Source organism: Podarcis melisellensis, assembly GCF_964234715.1.
Source record: "Podarcis melisellensis genome assembly, chromosome: 13".
NCBI lineage: Eukaryota > Metazoa > Chordata > Lepidosauria > Squamata > Lacertidae > Podarcis > Podarcis melisellensis.
This window is the reverse complement of record NC_138545.1, coordinates 52,318,272-52,343,106: the sequence shown is the minus strand read 5'-3', so window position 1 is coordinate 52,343,106 and position 24,835 is coordinate 52,318,272. Positions and strand designations below refer to the sequence as shown.

The following is a 24,835-nucleotide window of genomic DNA, read 5'->3' as shown; positions in this document are numbered from 1 at the left end:
GTTATCATATTTCAATAAAGCCATCCATGTCACATGTGCAGTCCAAAGCGTGCACTCTTTTGGTCAACTTTTCAACTGAAGCAATTGTCCATGCATTCTGTTGCCACTGTGTGATGCGTAGGCGTCACTTTCCAATTCTGCACTGAGTAGTTGTGGTGCCACCAAAAGAAAAGTAAGTTCCTTACTGGTAGGTTAGTTCAAATAAATGTGAAATCCAGGCCCTAGCAAAGTCCTCTTGGCACTGTGATCCCACCCTCCCCATCCCCTGCATTCTTATTTCTGTTTCCTGTGCACCAAGATTTCCTGGAGTCGTTTCCTTTCCCTTTGCTTATCTTCACTCTTAATGCTACCCTGCCTCTTTTAACCATATTGGTTCTGTTTTCTCTGACAGCTTCTTCCTCAGCCTGCCCTCAAGCCAGAATTTCATCACTCAGGCCTTATCCAGACCTCCTTTTGTACCATGTTTTCCAGGCACAGGTCCATGCTTTAAAAGCTGTTTCTGAGCAGGGTTTTGTTTTTGTTTTGGTTCCAGTACTTTTCCCCAGAAAACCCGCATTTTACTTCTGAATTTGAACAAACAGCAATCTGCAGAAAACTTGCTTAGAGAACTTTAAAGCCCAGAACTATGCCTAGAATCACATCACAGAAGGAAGTCTTGGATTAGCTCTCAGATAGAGCTGTTCGATGTAGTCGAGCCTAGTCATATGCTAAACTAACAAGTTCTGTTGTTGGTGCTCCCCTGAGCTTGGTAATTGTTTGGGAACATTTTGTGACACAGCATTAGCCTAGAAAATTGGGATCACCACAAGCAGAAAACAGATTTGCTATAGTATAGGACTTCACATGGTCCAAGTTTTAAAGCAATTTTTAATCTTTAGTTCTCTTCACTCATTACTCATGTGTAGAGGACAAGCAGTGAAAGGGACTGCAGGGCTGTATATTTAGCCCCATCCCAAAGTTTTGCAGCTCCTTTTCTCACTGCTGTTGGTGTACTGGACAGAACTGCTGCAGTGGAGAGACTTTCTCCCCCCATAGTCCACAACTCTAGTTTATCACTTTCACCACACTATATTTTCCATGCGTAAAGTGTAAAGAGAGCTTCAGGCAGGTCTGTTTCTGGTACACAAAATTTCAAGTTAATGAAGAACTGGAGAACTAAGTACCAAGAACACCAGAGCACAATTGCATTGATGAGTTTTATTCATATTTACAATATTGTTAATGAACAACAAAATGATTCTAGTTTATGCATAATATAAATTGTTTTAAAAAAGTCATTTAGTGTCAAATTTCAAATTCTTCATTTAAAATTTAAAACGTGTTAAAAATCTGGATAATTTGGCAAGGGCTGAACTTTTTAAGCTGTAAATCTTCAATATTATTATTGAGGATCTGGGCTGTATATAACTTTTAATCTGGCCACCTTTGCAGTGAGCAACTGGAGAAAGAGAAGGACAACCACGGTTCTGAAATGTCTGGGTGATGTCTAAAGTCAGTCATACAGCAGAGCCACCTTGGTATTAATAGGTCTCTTTGACTAACACTGTATCACCACTGGAAAAAATGCTCCTCCTATACGGCCATAGCGGCACACTAAATAAAAAACTTTTAAACGATTGACAGCATGATAAACAGCTGGTTAGCATTTTTTAAAATATAAATAAGGTATCTTAAATACGTAATTTGAGATTGCTTCTTCAGATCTATTGTACACACCTAAAATACCGTATGAGATGGTCCAAATACCATGATATATAAACCCAAGTAATATTTACAAATATGCACGAGCATTATTATTTAGCAATCTTCATACAAAATAAAAAGGGCAAATAGAAATGCATGCTAGTCGACAAAACTACATAAATTGTTTACACAGTATAAAAAGCACAAAATAAATACAATATATGCAAGATTAATTATTGGCATTTGTAGGTTCTGGAGACTGAAGAAATTCATAAGGGTCATGGACCATATCTTGTTGTTCTCCGACACTTAAGTGAGAAGGGCTTCCTGTGGAAAACAAGAAGAGGGCCAGAAAGGATAAATTAACATGTTTGAACAGTTCCATACACTCAGGAAATATATTCACAGTGCCATTTTATGCAAGTTAACAGAGTTCAGTTAAATAGGTAAAGGATTATAGTTGGTGGTTTTTAATCATGTTCTCCATCAATGATTTTAGAAACGTCAACTTTTCATTACATTTGTGGCAATTCCCCGCATCCAGCCTATCTACTTAGTCCCTTCCATTAGACGTGTGATTGATGTTGGGTATGAGCAGACACTTCCTGCGGTGGCCCTGAGACGTGGAACGAAAACATGTGTGAATTTCATGTTCTCATAACATGAAATCCATCCTTGTAAAATTGCTTTGGGGCTGTTTTATACTGCAAATAGTTTTTACTATTTTACTATTTTTGTTAGCCGCCCTGAGCCCGGCTTTGGCTGGGGAGGGCGGGATATAAATAAAATTTATTATTATTATTATTATTATTATTATTATTATTATTATTATTATTATTTAGGTTTTTACGGCTGTTTAATTTCTTGCCATGTTTTCTAATGGTCATTGAAAGGTCAAATATATTCAAACAGAGGATTTTAAATTTGCAATTTTAAGTAGAAATAAATCACAGTAATGGTCCTATCTATCAACCTATTTGTATTTGCACCCTGCCCTCCCAAGGGCCTTATGGGGCAATCTCATCACCACTGTAATTATGTGATTGTGAATACTGTCAATGCAGTCAGTATCTTGGGCATCTCACAAACTATTCAATTTTAAGTGGGACTGAGAAGGCTCAGGAGCTCATGTTGTTCAACCAGATTTACCTAGGTGGTGTTGATCCCTTTCAGAAGCATTGGAGAGGGAGCTGAGGTTGGAGGACGGTCTGGATACTACTCTGTCAGCCTGAGCCTCATGAAGGTCCTGCAGTAATTTGGTGGTTTCATCCAAGTGTAAATGATTGTCCTCATGATCAAGCTCCTTCTTTACTTTACCTGAGAAAAAGAACACATCACGCTAGACTTTTGAAGAAATGATTTAACAAAAGGGTGGCAACCTGTGGCAAAACCATGTTAGACTAGGCCTAGAATAAAATTTGGTTGGTGGACCAAACTACATATAATACACTACTGAATCATACTTTCAACACTGAACGACTCTAAGAACATGCTTACCCAATGAACTCAACATGGATATATCAAGGGACACGTCTGAATATGGCTTCATAGACAAAAAATCCAAAACAGAACTAGTATTGTCTCCAATGGCTTCCCCAACCTGAGAAAAGAGGAGAAAAATGGCAGCTACACAATGTAAGTAACTGTTTACGTAGGGCTGCTACAGACATGACTCCCCTCTCCAGCAGAAGCACATTATCAAGCAAGGCTAAGTGCACCTTTCATGACTTTCACTGGGAAGTCAAATGGGCAAACACTGGTGACCATGTTGAAAACGTGTACTGCATGGAGGAGAAAATCTTACATCTAATCCTGGCAGCATTCCAAAAAGGATTCACTGCTATCACCCAATACCATTGTTTACTGGTTTAAGAAGGAACTCCAAGGATTATCCTCACATCAAAACGGAGGTTGTGGAACTGGGAAAGGTTCAGAAAAGGGCAACTAAAATGATGAAGGGGATGGAACGTCTCATCTATGATGAACTGTTATAACATTGAGGGCTTTTTAGTTTAGAGAAAGAAGGCAGAGAAAAGTGTTTCTTCCTCTCTCACGACACTAGAGTTTGTTAACATCCAAGGAAGCTGAATACTGAAAGATTCAAGACAGACAAAAGAAAGTGCTCAGACAGCGCATAGTTAAACTATGGGGTTTACTCCCACAAGATGTAGTGATGGCCACCATCTTGGATGGCTTTGAAAGAGGATTAGACAAGAGGATGCAAATAAGTCTGCTTCTGAATGCTGATGGCTGGGAATCACAGGTGGTTCTGCTCAGTCCTGTTTGTGAGCTTTCCCTAAGCATCTGGTTGGTCACTGCGAGAACAGGATGCTGGACAAGATGGGCCTTTGGCCTGATCCAGAAGGCTGCATTCCCATCACAGGAAACCATTCACTGACTCTCTGAACTGCACCTGCTTTACTCCTTCCTACAAGGGCTACAAGGGAAGCGAGTGGCGCTGTGGGTTAAACCAGAGCCTAGGGCTTGCCGATCAGAAGGTCGGCGGTTCAAATCCCCACGACGGGGTGAGCTCCCGTTGCTCGGTCCCTGCTCCTGCCAACCTAGCAGTTTGAAAGCACATCAAAGTGCAAGTAGATAAATAGGTACCGCTCTAGCGGGAAGGTAAACGCCGTTTCTGTGCGCTGTTCTGGTTCGCCAGAAGCGGCTTAGTCATGCTGGCCACATGACCCAGAAGCTATACGCCGGCTCCCTCGGCCAATAAAGCGAGATGAGTGCTGCAACCCCAGAGTCGGCCACGACTGGACCTAATGGTCAGGGGTCCCTTTACCTTTCAAGGGCTAGGAGGACACCAACTATGATCCCTGGGCTTAGCGTTAGATTTGAACGAGGGATTGTGCTTTGTTTTGCTCAAACAAAACATAATTGGAAACCCAAGAATGAACCTCGGCTTACCATGGTGGTTTGCTTGAAGCAAAACTAAGCACAATTCATAATGGCCAACATTCTTCAGTTCAAGGTTGCATTTCCTCATTACAATTCAAATTTATTTACGGCTATTAGCCCATAAAATATGTACAAACATAAAAGCACAGAAGCATAAAAAACCGATACATCTAACAACAGAAGGGGAACACCACGATGCAAGGGTGGGTCATTGAGCAGTGACAAATAACAGCTTGGGGCCCGGAAAGATCCAAGGGACGGTTCACAGAAAAAGGAGAACTGGAGACGAGATCCATCATGCACTCTCATCATAACTGTCCGATTAGTTTTTGTTGTTGTTGTTGTTTTTTGGTGGTTTTTGTGTGTGAGATAACCGCATTCAGGAATCTCGCCACCTGCAGAGTTACAGAAGGATCTGTATCCTGCAAGAGCAGTGCGGCATGTGACTCAACAGGTCTGCCAACCAAGCGCAATAAAGCAGGACCCAGGAATTTAGTCCTGGCTATGCTATGTAAGGGACAGTTGAACATTATATGTGGAAGAGATTCAACTGTTTTCCCGTCACACTCGCATAGCGGAGACACCAAACCCTTGGAAAATCTGTGGCTCAGCAGGTTCGATGGAAAAACATTGAACCTTGCACGAATAAATGCATTACAAACTCAAATGCCAAAAGTGTGCAAGCCCAAAAAGCAGGTGAGGTTATATTTTTGCCACTTAGCTTAATTTAGTAGGCATCTGTGTATTTTGGATGTTACCTGCCTGCCCAATCCTCCAGTTAGCAGTCATAATAATGAATGAAAATTAATATTGTGATAAAGATCAAATAAGTTAATAAACAGAGCACCCTCTCCCACCATGATTTACTAATGCCTTTTTGCATGGTTTGTAATACTCACGATACACTGAAATAAACAATTACTTAATCGTGACAGCAACAACCACGTCAAGTGGCTTTTTAAAGATCACCCACAAACTGATGTGAAGATCTAACAATGCTCTCCAAGATTTGGATGTGAACATTTCAGGCTGTTCAGCTAACTTACAGGAAGCAATAAGGGGAGAGGCAGGAGAAGTATGGCTTTGATCAAACGCAAGCCCTTACGGTGTTACCAGAGTTTTCCAATGAAACCTTAATCAGCCTAAAGGAGCAAGGGTGCAGCAGGACAGAGGCAGAAGTTGCAGCAGACAGGGACAACACCACTGATGCGGCTGCAGCCGGCCTGCCACCTTCGTCTGATCAACTTCTCCAACCACGTGTCCCTGCAGATTCCACACTGCCAAATTTGGTAAAGCCATAAAAAAGCTTGGGGGGGGGCAGGGGCTGGATTAGGCCTGTGGTCTGGTGGTTCATTAGGCCATTTACAAGGCACAGACTAAACAAGAAATCTTACCATACTCTGCTTGGAGGCATCTGGGCAAGTATTGCGCAATTTGTGTTCTTCTTTTATGAGGACTGGTGGAACCTTAAACATCAAAGCACATTCAGATTGTTGGCAATTTACAATCTATATTCATTTTCCATTTGACATCTTTTATTTTACACCGCCAATGAAGTAACAAGAAGAAAATGTCAGCTTTCAATATGGATTATTTTTTCCCTTGGTACTTAAAAACAAATAAATACAAAATGAAAGGAAACAAAAAATAGTACAGAAAACCCAATTTAAACAAATCTTGAGGTTTCCGAAATATCTAAATTATAGTGATTCTACGATTTATGGAACACACTGATTGCAATTCCTATTTCTGTATTTACTGTAGAATCAGAGAATAGTAATGCACCCAGTCTAATTCCCTGCAATGCAGGAATATCAACTAAAGCATATTTCAATCATATTCCCAGGGTGGTTTCCAAGAAAAAGCACACTATTACATATGAACATGAAGGCTGGTTAAAAATAAAATGCAATAGGACTTACTTTGACTTCATCTGGTGGCTTCACTGGAATGTTTCTCCTCTGAAAACCAGAACATTAAAATGGTTCATTTTTCCTGTTTCTTTTTTTGAGTAAAACACACTAATGGTTTTATGTGAACAAGCAGTGAGCTGGTGCATGATGCTCAAAAGTTCCCATGACTCTTCTACACCAATCTTGTTGCCACACTGTGGACAAAACAAGTCAGAGTCTGCTTTGCTGTGCTGCCTGCACCCAGGTTTGTTTTATTCAAACCAACCACGAGAACTGAAGAACAAACCTTGGTTACCGCTGGCGGGTTTTTCCGCATGAAATAAACCATGAGCCTTGGGGTTTGGTCAACCCAACAAACCAGATTCTGGCTTGTTTTGTCTGCGATGTCGAAGACGCAAGGAAGAAGTGGCATGGGAACTTCTGAACTGTGTACACCAGCACTGTAAACAGTGGTTTAATGCAATGTGCAAACCAGGCCAATGAGACATCTGCAGAATAAACAGTGTTTCTATTGAATCAATCATAATTTGGATTTACTTTCAAACCAGAAATATGGGACAGTGAAGAAAGAAGATAGGAAAGAAGAGTCTGGACTAATACAGACCAACTTTTTTTTAAAACCCAACAAGCTTTGAGGATCTTCAAACAAAACAGAGAGCGGAGTTATTGTTCTTTAGTTTATTTGAAGTGTTTATACTCCTCCTTTCCAGTGATCAGTGTCCGTCAAGAAGTAGTTATTGGTGAGATCCAGTGTCATGCCAGCATATGCAAGGGAAATTCTGTTTCTGCTACTTCCCAACCCCCCAACCTGCTCTGGAGGGTTCCCCAACCATGGTGGGAAGTGTTTTGGGACTGTCTGGCAGAGACAGTGCTTGTAGGCTCTGCTGGGCTCAGGAGTTTTCTACCAGCCAGAGCCCCTCTCATACACTGCCAAGCAGCGTTTGGATGCAGTTTTTTCTGCTGAAGGGGACTGCTCCCGGCACAAAATGGCAGAGTTTCATTGTTTAGATTGCTCTGCGGATCATTCTGCTCCATTATGAGCTTGTTGAATTAAGGTGCTGGAACTTGCATCAGCTCAAGAAGAATGCAGTAGGCTAAGTGAGCAAGGTGAAGAAGTATTTTTTAATAAATAATATCAAACACGTTTTGCTGATGTTCACCATATGGTTTCTATTATCCCATGAGCCTCTGAGAAACAGAGAGACACAAAGGGGAAAAAAGGGGAAACTGGAATGGACATGTCAGAACTAGACCAAATCCAAGGGAGTGAAGGACTGCTCTAAGCCCAGCACCAACTGAAAAGACAGGATTATCCCATTATTAAAGCTAAGCAACAAAACTAATATGCAAGTCACATTTGGTTGTGATGCCTTGGTTACTGTAGAAAAGGTATGTATCACTGTTAGCCAGGAATTAAGAAAGGCATTCTGAACAGGGAGAGGCCTGCTGAACCTGTGGAGTTTGTAGACAATATATATGGTTGCAATGTTTTTACCAATTAAAGGTCTTCCACCTAACTGAAAAAATGTGCTTCATTAAATGCAACTCTGTTTTATGATAAGATAGTCGTCTTTTCTCTCTTTCCTTCCAAGTCTAAGTTAGTCAGCTCCATCAACTTCAATAGGTCTACTATGAGCAGACTAGCGTTGAAGACAAGCCTGAATTTAAGATTTACCGTATTTTTCCATGTATAAGACACCCCCATGTTTAAACCAACCTTCTTTTTTTTGAACCCAAAATTAAGGAAACAATACCCTAAAATAGAAGTGAAAATATGGATGATCTGCAGTGGCAAGTTTATCGTTATTTGGGCAATTGCCTTCAAAGTTTCTAGCATGGTGCAGAAGCAAAGGCAGCGACTGGGGCAGCCCCTCGGTGGGGAAGCAGGCTGCCAAGCAGGAGCTGGGGGGAAGGCAGTGCCCGCTCTGTGCCAGGCCATGCCATCGAGCCAACTGAGCTGAGGAAGGTGGTGAGCAGGCTGGAGGGAGGGTGAGAGTTTGAGAGGGGAAGAGGGGCGGGGGAAGGGAAAGAAGGGCAAGGAGAGGGAGCTGAGGCAGTTCTCAGCGGCGGCAGCTGCTCTTGCTCCGGTGGTCGAACCAGCAGAGGCTTCAGGAGGCGAGCCAGTCGCCAGCATGCAGCCTGGGGGAGGGGGACAGGAGGAGGGACCGCCTCAGCCCAAATCCCGGACATATGCTTAAATATTTAAAAAATCCCCCTGGACATCAATGTTCCGTGTACAAGACAACCCCCAATTTTTTACTTCTTATTTCTTTAAGCAAAAAAACCTCATCTTATACACGAAAAAATATGGTACTTCTGAGTAGCTTGATTGAGAAAGCATGTTTCTCTTGCCCCCACAAAGGATTAGTTTTGCAAACATGTAATATTATGCAACTTTAATTCTGACTGAAACATACATGTGCAGCTTTTCTCATAAGAAGCACCCTCTGCAGACAATCTCTTCTGTACAGCTTTGTCACCCTGAGCCTCTGTATGCTAGATCTGAAGGGGATTGTTTGTCAAGACAAGGATTTGTGTAAGGTGTTCAAACAGTGTAGCCATATTCATGAGTTCCAGAAAAGGTTTTATGGGTTTCAGGTGCTGCCACTGACCATAATTTGAAGATTTTAATAAAAATACTTTGAAGGGGAAACTACTGATCCCACACTAACTGTGTTAAAACTGGTTACATCTCTGCATAATGCAGACCTACCTGCTTTAGCTGATAAATAATTTTGGAATGATCTCCACCAGTGATTTGATCCAACAAGTCATCCACTATTTTTTTGCTGTAGATTCCAGAATCCTTCACAAATTCCTGCAAACTAGAAGATTTGTGACATGAGACCAGCAATTCAGTCGGCTGCATATATATTTGTAAATTAAACATAAGCACTGCAAAAAGCAAAACACATTTTGGTTTTGAAAAGCTGTTTTCCGTGGTTCTTCAAAAAAGTTGTCACCCTGATGGAATTTGAAGCTACAAATTTTTGTATGCCATTTATTCTCGCTTCCGTGTGAACTATTGTTCTTCTTTGTATATCCTAATCTTAATCTTCTGTGCTGCTGTAGTCGTCTGTTGCACCAAGATGGAAGGAGAGTATGATATGAATGACAGACAAAAGTAAACAAGCAATTAATATAATTACATAAGAGTTCAATGTGCACGACAACTTCTTTACCTTAGGGCACACTGGATCCCAGTTTCATCTCCATATGCTGAATACAGCAGTTCCATTTCATCTGCTTTCAGATCATGAAAGATAGAATGGTGCTGCATCGAAAGTGCTGTATTAGCACTTGAAAGGAACGTGACTGGAAATATAAGAAAAATGTGTTTGAAATCCTCTTCTCAACCTCATCCCCTTCCAAACCCAGCTGCATTTCTTAGAATTTGTTTATAGATCCATGTACATCTCGTGATAATGCACGTGTGAATCAGCTATCGTAAGTCAAACTTCACAAACAGAATTGTAATAATCACCCAGCTTTGACAATCATATATTGGCGTATTAAACTGAGATACAAACAAACTTGTTTGTCTTCACTCTTCCCTTTGCAGTGTGAGGAGGCAAAGCAGGAAGCCTCTAAATTAACCATGGTTTTCTATTAAGCCTCAGCTGAAAAACTATGGTTTCCAGCTTCAGAACAAGCCAAGATCTTAGGGGAAAAAAGTGGTTTAATATTCTCCTGGTTCAGAGAAAACAAGGAATTACATTAATTAGAGACTTCTGGTTAAACTGAAGTATGAGTGTCCAAACATGGCCAATTACTTCTCCCAACATGATTTTTTTTTTTACTTGTTTGGTTTAGATATACAGTCAACTAATCAAGTTCTGAAAACAACTGAAATCACCTTCTTAATACTATTCGGTTCTGAATGAATGGTTTAATATGAGGACAAATTGTTTAATCCTGAAGACACGATATTTAGTTGCCTTAACTACCTTTGTGCCTTCTTTCATCTTTGAAGCCCAGGGCTGTGAAACCAGGTAATAACTTGCTTGACAAAGAACTCAGATCCACTGGATGGGTTTCTTCCTCTGTATTAAAAGGAAATGTGCATTACATTTATTTATGTAATTAATTTCTATCCTGCTTTTTTGGACACTATGTTCAAAAGGCAATGAAAAACACAAAATAATAATTATAATTAAGATAACAATCCATTTTATTATATGAGACATGCCCATGTTGCCACGAAGACCAAGGCATCATGAACTACATGGTTGATTTGGCATGGATCTTAAAGTCCCTTCAACACATTTTACAAACCTCTAAAATCAACACGAGGAACACATATAGATAATATTCCTGAGTATGGAATTTTTTTTATCACACTCAGCAGTTATTATGTATTTTAGTCCATACACTGTATAAGAAGACAAACACAAGTCAATTTCCTCACTGATGTGCATTTTTTTCTTCAACTGAGTAAGGCGTGAGATGGCATCATTCCACTACAATACATGCAGCCCTCTAGACTTTATTGCAATTTCAGCCTCTAGTTTATTTGGCTGTGGAGCAGGCACCAGCAAACAGGAAGAGGCAAAGAGGAATACAGATCTTTTTCAACACCACTGCCCAGACCATTTGGTCTTTTTCCTTCTGTCCAAGAATGTCTTACAGCCCACACTGTTGTATCACAGACTGGCAATTCATGTTTTAATTAAGCAGATGAAGATCAGGTCAAAAAAGCAGAAGATGCATTTATGCTAATTCAAATAAGAGTTTAGAGGAACATCACAGGTATCCAGTCAACAATAAGATTCCTTAGTCTTTTTTTAGACACTACTGACAAATGAAGCTTCATTTTGAAGCTATTTGTAGTATTACCCATAAACCTTCAACCGTGTCTGTATTAAACATCCATTTTAGCTTAGGATGAGTTGCAAAATGTACTTCAGAATACACATCTTACTGTACTGTTGCAAACATTTCAACACATATCATTACTGCTTCATATTTGTTTGGGTTGTTCAATCTAAGATGAAAGCACTTCAGAGCAAATTTAAAAAGAGAACCTAGCCATGCAGCAATAAAAGCATACCTACAACTTTAAACAAAGCTTGCAAAAGTTAGCACAACCATTACCTTCTGCTTCTGGATCTGATGGATTGAGTACGCTGAAGACCAAAGACCCATCACCATTCTTTTTCAGGTAGCCTATCTGTACTTAAAAAATATGGCAGAAATAGAAATTATTTTTACATTCACCAATCAAAAGGAAGCACCTATCCAGATTTTAAAACGTCAGATCCTAACAGTTTGTCTGCGCTACTGAGATCTACAACATTAGCACTGCCTCTTTTGATAGCATGTTCCAGAGCTCTGGTGACAACTGAACCTTATTTCCTTAACACCTTTATTCTCTACTTTATTCACCTGCAGAGCCTATGCACAGCTGTGGTGCTTAAGACAGATTACAGCCTCTCCCTGGGCCACTCGACACTCACATGCTGGATGTGTGCCTGGAAAGGGAGTTTACAGGTGCATAATTGAGTATGAATAAGCACCTTTGAAAAAACTGCATCATCTTAAGCCTGTTTTCATAAGTGTCTTCAGAGCATTTGTGCTTTTAATATAAACACCTGAATTGTTTAATAGGCTAGATCTGATTCATCAGAAGGCTACAATCTTTTATTTTTATCTTCCCATAGTGCCAAAATGGAGAACCTTATCAACTTTTGGTTGCCCCAATCTGGAGTATTACATGAAGCTATTTAGTGTATTATTACTTTTATATTGTCCTTTTCTTCCAAGAAGCTCAAGGTGCATACTTCCCCTTCACTTATTTTATCTCCACAATGATCTCATGAAGTAGGCTATTGTGAGAGATTGTGAGAGGCCCATTGATGAAGCTCTGAACCCTCACCCCCCCCAGGTCCTATCCTGACAGCACTCTGGATCCATTAGTTTAAATAAATAATATTATTATTAACTTATTACCATTGTTAACTTATTAAAAGCTTGGGGTGGTGGTGGGGTTCACCAAGGCAGATACCAAGGAACAAATGGGGTCTGGAAACTGTGCTCTGGAAATTTAACAGCCATAAAGCAATCACATGTGAAACTTAATTATTAAATTTATATACTGCCCTTCATCCGAGGATCACAGTGTAAAGACACAAAACACAGTTTAAAAGGCCAGAGATAGTTTAATCAGCCAAAGGCCTGGGTGAAGAGGAATGGTTTCACTTGGTGCCTAAAGAGATGTAATGATGGCGCCAGGTTAGCCTTCCACATATGGGGAGCCACTGACTGCAGAAAAGGTCTGTCCCCATGTTGCCACCCTCCAGACCTCTCATGGAGGAGGCAGGCATAGGATGAGTGTCAGGTCTGGGTCACTTCATACGGGAAGAGGCAGTCCTTGAAATACAATTAACGTATCAGATGCCATACAAAAAATGCTTATTCAATCTGATGAGGACATTGTTTCTGGCAATGTTAAGCAGAACGAAAAAATGGAAACTTGGATCAAGCGGCACGACCTTGCTGTTTGGGAGACATCGACTGATCCGGTCCCGAGCTTCATCTGCTGCATGTTCCACCAAAGCCAGAACGTGCTCTTCAGCAGTGCTGTCAGTCAGGCTGCATGCATTGCCTTCTGGTTCAAATATGCAGCTACAAACAAGTTACAAGTTGTGCAATAAATATGAAATCATGTCTACTTTTCTCCAAGTAATTTCTAGGCAACAAATTATGACGGTGAACTAATTGTGGGCATTCTCCGGAGTTAATCAGAACTTTCTTATTATTATGTGTATTAGACACAGGCTCCGCTTACCAAATACAGTGTGTTCCCAAGAAATCATTTGTTAGGTGAGGGTTCGCTTAATAAGTTCAGTTTCCACTGATTCCTACGGTAAAAATTCTAATTCATGATCTCTCTCCCTGCTCCCATAATGGTTTCTTCCATGGTTTCTTTTGCAGCCAACCAAGAGAGACATAAAGGAGAAACTGATTTGTCCAATCTCTCCCCCCGCCCCCACACTCCATGGTTTCTGCCCCCAAATAACTGCCACTGTACACAAACAAGTACAGAAGGGGGCAAACTCTGGCTGTTCAGATGCCTGAATCAGCTGTGCATGTGTAGTGAGGTCTGGGCATAACTGTGTTCTGATACGTGAATTTGTAAATAGCAAGCAGGCTGATAGTGAGACCTGTGTGTACAATGTCATTTATGTACGTTTTTAATAGGCATGCAAGGGATTATATAATGTACATCATTAGCCAGCGCACAGCTTTTTGTTTCAGCTTAAGAACCTAAAAATTGCATTGCTGAACCAGAAGCTCCAACTAGTCTAACTTTCAGTTTCCAACAAGGACCAGCCTGATGTCCCTGGGAAAACAAGCACAGGATGAAGGAGATGTCCATATTCTACTCCTAATTCTCTAAAAAGCAGGTCTCACTTTTGCTTACGAGCCAAATTTGAGCCTGGACCCCATTCTATCCTAATAAGAATTATGTCTCATTTAGCAGATTTGCTGTGGCATAAACTGCCCACTCTGTCAGATACCTTGTGTATACTCCCCAGCCACCCCCCTTCCCTGCTTTTGTCTTAAGGGCTGATTGGAGATACACATTTCTCACAACTGCAAGGTCAATAAAAATCAGTTGTGTTGTTTACAAAAATCATTTTTTCTTCAGCCTTCAGTTAGAAAAATAAATTTGTTTGAGGTATAAGTAATCTGACTTCAAATAATAATAATAAATTTTATTTATATCCCGCCCTCCCCAGCCGAAGCCGGGCTCAGGGCGGCTAACAATAATAAAATAGTACAAGATTCTAAAAACATTTCATTATAAGAATTAAGTAAAATCAAATTGTTGGCAACCATTAAGCTAAAATTCTGTGGAGATTGCCAAAGGAGGGAGTCAGGCTGCGCCCTGACCAAAGTCCTGGTGGAACAGCTCTGTCTTACAGGCCCTGCGGAAAGATGTCAAGTCCTGCAGGGCCCTAGTCTCTAGTGACAGAGCGTTCCACCAGATCGGAGCCACAGCCGAAAAAGCCCTGGCTCTGGTTGAGGCCCGGGACCTACAGGATGTTTTTATTTGAAGACCGTAAGTTCCTCTGTGGGACATATCAGGAGAGGCTGTCCTGTAGGTACGAGGGTCCTAGGCCATATAGGGCTTGAAATGTTAAAACCAGCACCTTAAACCTGATCCTGTACTCCACTGGGAGTTACAAGTTAATATGCTTAAATGAATATAGTACTTCAGCTTTTAAAACAGAATCCATGACCATCTTATCAAACACCAACTCAAATGAAGATTTTCTATGTAAAAGAACCATGTAGGCAAGCATTAAATATATGGTACAATAGATGCCATATTTATTGTTCTGTTCCCTATATAGGCAAATATTGTATTTGTATCTATTATTTTACTACTACTACTGGACACAAGTTCAGCAATTTAAAGTCTTGATAGCTTCAGAGAGAAGGAGAGAAAGGGAGTGAAGTCTATGGTTTCTTCTCCTGTATAAACCATAGGCATGCATAACTTTGGCTTGCGCTGGGAGTGGGAAGGGCATGGTTCCGGAACATGAAGATGGTCATTTAAAAATATTGCTCTGATGGGCCAAAAAACTTCACCCCCTTTGAGCTGTAGAAGGAAAGCAGTGGGTTGCAAAATATGCTTTGTATCAGCCCCCATAAGACAAAAAATAGGATCTTACACCCTTTTATAAGCCCAGGGAGTGCAGTAAAGAGGAGGCTACTGCTGGCTTCAGGGGAAATGGTACCACTGCCTCCAAGAGCAGTCAGGTCAGCAGCAGCTACAAGACAGTCTGGGGGAAAGTTCAAGCTCAGAGAAGAATCTGCAATGTAGCCAGCATCACTATGCACTCAGAAACATTATGGGAATTAATGGTGCTCTTGGAGGGGCAACTGGAGGGTATTGGGATCTGAGAAGACAACATCACAGAAATGGCCTCTGCTGTGTTAAGGCTGAGGCAGGGCACAATGAAATTGTTAAGTGCCTCAAAAAAATAAAAAAAAAAAATGAGCACATATACTATCGTTATTGTACTTTTTGCACTGTTCTACAATCCTTAAAGAAGTGCAACTTGTACGGTTGCCTTACAAATGAAAATGAAAACATGTCTTGTTTGGGTCACAGTAAAATGCCAAACTAAGAGATTTTCAAACAGATTCATCAACAGTTTGGAATTGGTTTATCCAAAACTAATTTGATACCCAAATACCTCAACAGCTGCCTGACATACCCCTCTCTCTCTCTCTCTCTCTCTCACACACACACACAAAACCTGCAACACCTTGGAAAATGTGTGGCTGCAATGGGGAAAAAATCTGTGACTGCCCAAGTACGCTGAAATCTCAGGAAACTGAAGTCTGCTTCATACCAGCACAATTCAAATTTGTAATTAAGATGCACAAAAGAGCAAAGCATTCCATCTGTATCATTACCTAATGACTTCTTTACTTGGCTTTTTGGATTTCTTGGTAGTCTCTACGTGAACCGGAACAACTTCGGGCACAGGTTCCTCAACAGCTGGGTCTTCGTCGCCCAAAAGAGCTGCCTGCTGAGAAAAATCCATGTCCTGCATAAACGACATGCTGCGCTTCAAAGCTAACAGCCGTTCCTAGAATTAGAAAGGACAGAGCAGCAGGGACTTGACACCTTTCCCTCATAGCCAAGGTGCTATGATGATGGGATGGGATGGGAATGGCCATGGCTTTGTGCCTAAGAGCTACACCTTCAATGATGATGCAACATGATTCAGTCATGGCAGCACGACACCAGAATATCTGCAACCTAGGAAAAAAAAGACCATCACCTACCTGACAAGTGGAACTTACCACAATCTTCCTGCAGAACAGGCTAGAAGCAGTAGCTCATATGATAAATCAGTTGTTTGACTGCTTTTAATATGGTACTAGTACACCTTAATGTAAAGTATACATAAATCCATCTCCTACCTTAAGTATTTCCCTTTTAATGTGTTTCTTTCTTAAATTTTAGGTGAGCGAGGGGAGGGCCTGTTTTCTGCTAAGAAGGGGACTAAGAGGATTTATGAATTGTATTTCATAACCATAAAACATTTCAACAATGTTTTAAAGGAAAGCATGTTTCTATACATCACCTTGATGTTTAACATGCTTGGCTTTCCAAAAGAAGCTTCAGAATTTATTTATTTCTCACTTGTAAACAAGTCCAATGAACTTAAAAGGTAATATGGAAAAATTTGCTTCCATGCTGGAAGCTTCTGTTCAAAGTCTCCAACCTGAATCCAAATCTTACCAGTGTTATCTACCATAAAAGGTGAGCGATTTAAAATGGAAATGTCCTTCTATATAACATGCTATGGGAATGTCATATTTCTGTAGGAGTGCAGAATGTGGTACTGGGCACAGAATTCAGCTTTTCATTTCTTTCTTTTTTAAAAGAGCAATGTGATTGTAAGCATTTATGCAAAAGTGTGTGGCCAATGTCTGGAGATTCCTAGAAACCCATGCGGTATCTAGTGGTGCCAGGGTGGTGCTTCAATATCCTACACAGCAGCTTCTCTCTTTCCATACCTAGAAGCAGAATATATTATGCATTTTCCCCTAACAGTGCTTTATTTGTATAAAAGTGCAGATTTACTGGGGGGGGGGGTTTAAGCCCAGGGCATAAGAATACAGCAGCCACATTATACAGATGAAATAATCCTTCACTTTGACCCACTATACTAGTTTAACGTGCACATTTGGTCTCATCATGTTCACTTTCATAGCTGTCTTACTTTGCTCATCATCTTAAAGCCTGTATGGAGGATCTTCTTGGCCAGTTTGTAGTACACAGTGTCTGGTCTGTTGTATGTCATTGCGTTGTCACACATCAGCTTAAAATCTGCCTGAAAAACATGAACATGGGCATTACCATATTTTGCAGTTGTGCAGTCACAGCCATGGCAAGCCAAATTCAACAAAATGTTAAAATGAATAGTACAGTTGGTGAATATCAACCAACTATTTCTCAGGTGACTTGTAAGGGGCCCTGGTCCCTTTCGGTTTCCTAGGGAGAACAGTGAAACCAGAAAAGATTAGATCACAATGTTGCTGCTCTAGGACTTTCAACTGATTTAACTGATCAGGGCTTTAACATTTACGCCAAACTTTGCAGAGCGCTTTGCTGTTTAACACAAGGAGCTGGCTGGTTCACTGATATTCTCTCTCAGGACTTTTAAAACCTGGTTCTCACATGAAATTGTAAGCCTGCATTAGGACTATTCCTCTTCAGACTGCAAGGGGGAGGTAGAATTCATCCACAGAGAAAACTAGCGTGTTGCATGCATACTAATTTTCTATAGGCCAGAAATTCATTTACATGGAACAGCGCTTGTTCATATGAATGCCCACACGTAATTTGGTGTAAGTAAGACACAGGCTCCCCTCTTCACTGGCTGCTTGCAAGGACTACACCATAGAATTGCTAATCTATTACAGGACAAGCCATCACAATCTGTGATCTGCTAAAACAAGTGCAGCCAGTAATGTTTTATGGCCTTTCATGTGCTTGGTAAATCCTGCTTTTGTTGTGCACAACCTGCTCTGGGGGTATCACATAAAAATTATGTGATTTTCACATTGGAATAACAGGATTGCTGCCCACTCACGGGAAATGCTAGATAGAACCATTTCTGGAGGTATTTACACGATCTACCACCTCTATTGACCAAATATAATAATTAGCAATTCACACTGTGAAAAGTTTTATTAAATCTCTATTAATTCACCTTGAATTCTGTTACTGACTTGTACTCGTTTGCTGCAATTTTTTCTTTCATAGTGCCAAAATCCATAGGATGCTTTATTATCATGGAATATCCAGGAGCAATGGCATCCGTGACTGGAAAAGCAAAAAACCCATGAGGATCTTTCCTATAAAAGGGAAACACATACATATAGGGAATGTTATACATGTAGTGTGTATATACACACCCCAAGCACCTATGTAAAACAAATGCCACCACCTGTCTTGCTTCATTATGTTTTTTCCGCATTTGGCAAAATATGTATTCAAAGCAATGAAGGGCAGTATAGAAACGTAATCATAATAAAATAATAATAATCAGCCTATTTGTATACAGTTTGATATCTGAAATGCATGTGACTTCAGGACTTTCTGTATTAGCAAGTAATCACCAGGATAAGCTGTATAGAAACATCTGTATATACCAACATGAGCTGGTGCTAAAAGTGAGGGGGCGTACAGATCCAGCACTCCAGCGCTTTAGCACATCTATCTACACATCTTACATTATTGAGTACCAATCTTAAACTAATTAGATATTATTAAGCAGTGATGTTGGTTTTCCAGAAAGCTTTGAAACACATACAACTCCCCATTTGCGTGGGGTTTGCGTTCCAGGTCATTGTGCATCATTCTTACCTCTGTAACTGGCGAAGAAAATGTTCCAACAATTGCTGAATAGGTGTGCTCTCGCTTTCTGCTATAATTCAATGTAAAGAAAAGCAAATGATCACTCCTTTGAAAGTTCCTGCCACCTGCATATCACAGCTCTAAAATGATAAAGATGCTATCGCTACAAAATAATATAACCACTATTAATCCTGGTTTTTTTGAATAGGACAGTAAAACACACATTACATTCTGTGGTTGGCCTTTCTGAAAATGGTAGAGGAATATTAAGGATAACACAAGAATCATATGAATTTCTATCCACATGAATAAACTGCACCCTTAACCAAAGAAGGGGCTGAGAGCAAACAAGAATCCGAGAAGTGTTTTCCTACGCTATACAAATCTTTATATCAGTTTCAGATGTCAGCACATCACTTTCAGATGTCACTGACAACGCACCTGGCTGTGTTCTACAGGCTCGGACTGGGCGATCAGAGGGCGGCTCAACCTCTACCTTCTTTCCAGGATCAAAGTCATCTGTTTCACCCTCAGTATCACATTGTTCTTTCTCCCTTTTTCTTTTCTTCTCTTCCTGATACCAAAGAAACAGAAATGTAAAAAAGACAGTCAATATAACTTCTTCAAGTACAAATGAAAGAATAACATATTCACGCAAAATCATCACTGAAATTAGTCTTTTGTGACATTAAAAATGCAGGATACTTAGCAATGGGAAAACAGATTCCAAATGCTTAGGAAAACAGGATCTTTAAAAAAAGTACACGGGTTATTTCCATTTGCATTTGTCATCCTGCTTTTATTTAGCTATTTTATTTAGCTTACTGTTTTTGTATGTACTGCAAGCCGCCCAGAGTGGCCGGGGAAACCCAGACAGATGGGCAGGGTATAAATAGTAAAAGTATTATTTGTTTTGTTGTTGTTTTTGAAGAGTGTGTTGGAAAATGGTTATTCAAAATTCAAAGAGCTGCTGAAGAAACAAGCAAACTACATAAAGTAGTAGCACTAAGTCATTTAGGGCTTTAAACGCTAATGGGAGCACCTTGAATTGGGTCCATAGACAACCTAGTAACCAATGGAATGGTTTTGAAACAGGGGTTATAAGAATTCTAAAGGAAACCCCAGGCAGTAATCTGGTTGCTGCATTTGGACCACATGAATATGCCAAGTTGTCTTAAAAGAGCAGTCTCACACAGCATACCTTGCAATAATCCAATTGGCTTTTATTGGCATAAATTTAAACAATAAAATAACAAAACCATCCAAAGTCATCCAAATACATTAATCCAAACACATACAATATATAAAAGACTAGACAGCCACCACTAAATAAATCAGGAAACTTTAGCTCTAGCTTTAAAGATCTCGTCTAAATACCCTGAAACAATCTTGGTAATTTCAGTACTATCATCCCTCAACAAATATTAGATTACAGACTCTTTGTATATTAATATTTTAAGATGTAAGGGAATCACTAGGTGATCTCTGCGAAGGGTGTGATGTATTATATCTGGTGGTTTCTTATTACAGGAGCAGAATTTGTTCTGGAAGGGGATTTTGAAACCTGAACAAAACATTTTTAAACATTCTAAAAATGTGAATTTATTTAAGGACAATTATGACAAATGTTGGAGGGAGGTAAAGAAAGATCTAGAAATATGGTCGAAATTGAAGCTTTCCTTGTTAGGTCGAATTGCGATCAAAATGAATGTCTTGCCAAGAATGCTATTTTTGTTTCAGACATTACAGATTGTGGACAAACTAGATTGTTTCAAGAAGTGGCAGAAAGATATATCTAGATTTGTCTGGCAGGGCAAAAAGCCCAGAATAAAATTTAAGATACTAACTGATGCAAAAGAAAGAGGGGGGTTTGCCCTGCCGGACTTAAGACTCTATTATGAAGCAGCAGCTTTCTGCTGGTTGAAGGATTGGCTACTTCTTGAGAATACTGATATTTTGGATTTGGAAGGGTTTGACAACAGGTTTGGCTGGCATGCTTACATATGGTATGACAAGGTTAAAGCTCATAAAGGTTTTAAAAACCATGTGGTTAGGAAAGCATTATATAATGTCTGGATTCGATATAAGGATTTGTTGGAAAACAAAACTCCTAGGTGGTTATCACCAATGGAGGTTAAAGAAGTGAAGAAACTTAACATGGAATCTAATTGGCCAAAATATTGTGAAATTTTAGAACAAGAAGGTGGTAAACTCAAACTAAAGAGATTTGAGGAAATAAAGTCCAAGGTAAGAGACTGGCTCCATTACTATCAAATAATGGAGACCTTTAAACAGGACAGGAAAACTGGCTTCCAGGTGGAGAAATCAAAATTAGAAACAGAACTGTTAGAACCCAATACTAAGAACTTGTCAAGAATGTATAATCTGTTGCTGAAGTGGAATACAATAGATGAAACAGTTAAATCAGCTATGATTAAATGGGCACAGGACATTGGTCATGACATTATGTTTGCGGACTGGGAACAGTTATGGACCACCGGTATTAAATTTACGGCATGTACAGTGGTGCCTCGCAAGACGAAATTAATTCGTTCCGCAAGTCTTTTCGTCTTGCGAAGCACGGTTTCACATAGGAATGCATTAAAAATCAATTAATGCGTTCCTATGGAAACCCAACCGCCTTCAGACCAGGTCTGGGGACAGTCTGTCCCCCGACCTCTTCTGAAGGCTGGCGGGGGCGAAAGTCTTTGCTTCCCCCCCGCCTGCCTTCCCGGGACAGTCCCGGGGCGATCTTAAAATGCTGGCGGGCGGCAGCGAAGGCTTCGCTGCCGCCCGCCAGCATTTTAAAATCGCCCCGGAACAGCGGAGGAATTCTCAGCTGTCCCGGGGCGATTTAAAAGCCCCCGGGAAGGCAGGCGGGGGGGGGCAAAGACTTTTGCCCCCCGCCCGCCTTGGGAAGAAGTCCTGGACCTCTTCCGAAGGCGGGCGGGGGGTAAAAGTCTTTGCTCCCCCCTGCCTGCCTTTCCGGGAGAGCGGGAAGGCAGCGCTGCCTTTTCCGCTCTCCCGGAAAGGCAGGCAGGGGGGAGCAAAGACTTTTGCCCCCCGCCCGCCTTCGGAAGAGGTCCAGGACCTCTTCCCAAGGCGGGCGGGGGGCAAAAGTCTTTGCTCCCCCCGCCTGCCTTCAAAAGCCGTCCAGGATAGCGGGAAGCGCTTCCCTGCTATCCCGGACCGCTTTTAAAATGCTGGCGGTGGGGAGCAAAGCCTTTCGCCCCCGCCGGCCTTCCTGGACCTCTTCTGAAGTCCGGAGGGGGGGAAAAGGCTTTGCTCCCCACCGCCAGCATTTAAAAAAAGGTCCCCGAGATTTCCCTATGGGCTTTCGTCTTGCGATGCAAGCCCATAGGGAAAGTCGTCTAGCGAAGCGTCGCAAAAACCGAAAAACCCTTTCGTCTTGCGGGTTTTTCGTCTTGCGAGGCATTCGTCTTGCGGGGCACCACTGTAATGCCTTAAGAGAAAATATTATGAAAATGATTTATAGGTGGTACATGACGCCAGTCAAGCTTGCAAAGATCTACCATTTGCCCAATAATAAATGCTGGAAATGTAATGAAATTGAAGGTACTTTCTTTCACCTTTGGTGGACCTGCCCAAAGATTAAAGCCTTCTGGGAAATGATCTATAATGAAATTAAGAAGATACTGTACTTTTCATAAGAAACCAGAGGCATTTCTCCTGGGCATGGTTGACCAATTGGTGTCAAGAAAAGATAGGATTTTTTTTATGTATGCTACCACAGCAGCAAGGATTCTTCTAGCAAAGTATTGGAAGACGCAAGAATTACCCACACTGGAAGAATGGCAGACGAAAGTGATTGACTTTATGGGATTGGCAGAAATGACTGGCAGAATTCGGGACCAAGAGAAAGAGACGGTGGAGGAAGATTGGAAGAAATTTAAAGTTTATCTTAAGAACAGTTGTAAAATTGTTGAGTGCTAAAATGTCAAGGGGAAGGAATATGCAGAATTGCAGCTGAAACTGCTTGATAAAATTATGATGAAACTCAAGAAAATAAGTTAACAATATAATGGGACCAGGGGGTTGCTGAAAAACTGTAAAATAAGGATGCAGAGAGGGGGAGGTATGGGGAAGTCCATGAAAGAAGGTTTATGAAAAGGAGGATATGAATATATATATATGTTTGTATGTGTTTGTTTGTGTTGCTTGTTTTAAAATGAAAAACCAATAAAAATACTAAAAAAAAAAAATGAAACCTGAACAAAACAGATGAGGTGAATGCATTTCGATGAGCGTGCATAAAAACTCAGCGATGCGATGGAATATTTAAATTATAAAAGTAATTAGGCGTTACAATGGAGTTTACACTGTATTCTGGATTCTCATCCTCTGCCATTGCTTCACAACAGTTGTAAGGAGCTTAAAAAGCTCTGGAGTTGTCACAAAAAAATAAATGCATTTGTTCAAACTGATACAGTTTTCACAAGGTAATGTTTTAAAGCTTTGACCAGTATCTCTGAAAATAAGTCAATGACTCATTACCTTTCTCTTCCGTCTCTCCTCATCATCAAGATGCTTTTCTTTCTCTTTGTCAGATTTCTTCTTCTTCTTCTTTTTCTTCTCCTTATGTCGCTCTCTCTCATGGTCTGATCTGTCATCATAATAACTGGAATCGTGGCCTGATCCTGAAAGTTCTGTCACTTCACTTCCACCAACTTTCAACACCAACTTCAATGGCTTCTCCAAGGGCTTATCCACATAATCTAAGAAGGTGACAACAACAGCAAATAAGTGAAAAGCAATAAATAAATAAACAGTATCAAACTAGTGACCAAACGTTCAGCAGCAATGCTGATCACTTAAGCCTTAAGAGCAGATTATGATGCTAAAAGCAGGTCTGAAGAGAATGTGCATCGATATCCTCTGTCAGGAAGAAGGTGGCACCTACCCGCCTCAACAAGCGTGTGAGAGAAAAACAACAGTATTTTAGCCACCCAAAGTGGCTAAAAGCAAGATAAAGTTTATTAATTTATTATAGCATATATGGTTTTGTGTTACATACATAAAAAGGTAAAAGGTAAAGGACCCCTGACAGTTAAGTCCAGCTTTGGGGTTGTGCGCTCATCTCGCTTTACAGGCTGAGAGAGCCAGTGTTTGTCCGGAGACAGTTTTTCTGGGTCATGTGGCCAGCATGACTTCTGGCCAACCAGAGCAGCGCACGGAAACGCCGTTTACCTTCCTGTCGGAGAGGTACCTATTTATCTACTTGCACTGGCGTGCTTTTGAACGGCTAGATTGGCAGGAGCAGGGACCGAGCAACAGGTGCTCACCCCGTCATTTATTTGTACGCCACCTTTACGGAGTTCAGAAAAAACACACGTAACTACGGCATAAACAATAAATTGAACATTAAAATACGCAAAACCAGGTTGAGCGATTGCCACATAAAACACAACAAAATATGAAATATAGATGCCAAAAAACCAACAGCAACAGTCCCCCCCCATGGAAAACCCGACACGCTGCCCCAGCCCTGCAGCAGAGAAGGAAAAACCTTGGGCTACAAATGCTGCAAATGCATAAATAAATAGGGGGGGGGGAGAAGGGAATGGGCAGCTTCCCTGCAGGCAGCTTCTGGCCTCCCTCACAGGGTTGTTGTGGGGACTGAGGAACTGGGGGGGGGGGGGAGAAAGGCAATGAATAAACACATGAATAAATCCTCCCTCCTCCCACCCACCGTCATAGGCGGCGCCGCCGCTTCCTCCCCCTCCGGAGGCGGCGACGACGGCCGGGGCGGGCGCGGACCTCCACTCGGCCTTCTCCGCCTTGTGCTTCTTGTGCTTCTTCCCCATAATCGCCGCGACTCGAGGGCAAGAGGCCAGGCAGGAGGCGGAGGCTCCGCGCTCAGGGGGAAGGGGGCGTGGCCGGAAGTGACGGAAGGGCCCCGGAGAGGAAAGAGGAAGCACTTTCC

The 24,835-nt window shown here is 41.2% G+C and overlaps 1 protein-coding gene across 6 annotated transcripts; it reads right to left on the bottom strand.

Moving 5' to 3' along the window:
- Positions 1-1,182: 1,182 nt before the first annotated feature.
- On the bottom strand, positions 1,183-24,771 carry BRD9 (bromodomain containing 9). 6 transcript variants are annotated; one of them, XM_081884043.1, is made up of 17 exons: positions 24,602-24,771; positions 23,407-23,627; positions 19,333-19,465; positions 18,901-18,961; positions 18,245-18,357; positions 17,252-17,358; positions 15,933-16,045; positions 12,992-13,124; positions 11,595-11,670; positions 10,448-10,543; positions 9,683-9,815; positions 9,214-9,325; positions 6,510-6,548; positions 5,982-6,053; positions 3,181-3,283; positions 2,833-3,000; positions 1,183-2,010 (listed from the first exon to the last, which is right to left on the bottom strand). In XM_081884043.1, exons 1-17 carry the CDS (start codon positions 24,714-24,716, stop codon positions 1,913-1,915), a joined length of 1,893 nt encoding a protein of 630 aa, XP_081740169.1. In that variant the 5' UTR covers positions 24,717-24,771; the 3' UTR covers positions 1,183-1,912. The 6 variants fall into 6 exon arrangements, with proteins under 6 accessions (XP_081740169.1, XP_081740168.1, XP_081740166.1 ...); XM_081884042.1 differs by having other exon boundaries at positions 15,933-16,048; positions 18,901-18,958; XM_081884040.1 differs by having other exon boundaries at positions 17,252-17,362; positions 18,245-18,389; positions 24,602-24,770.
- Positions 24,772-24,835: the final 64 nt, after the last annotated feature.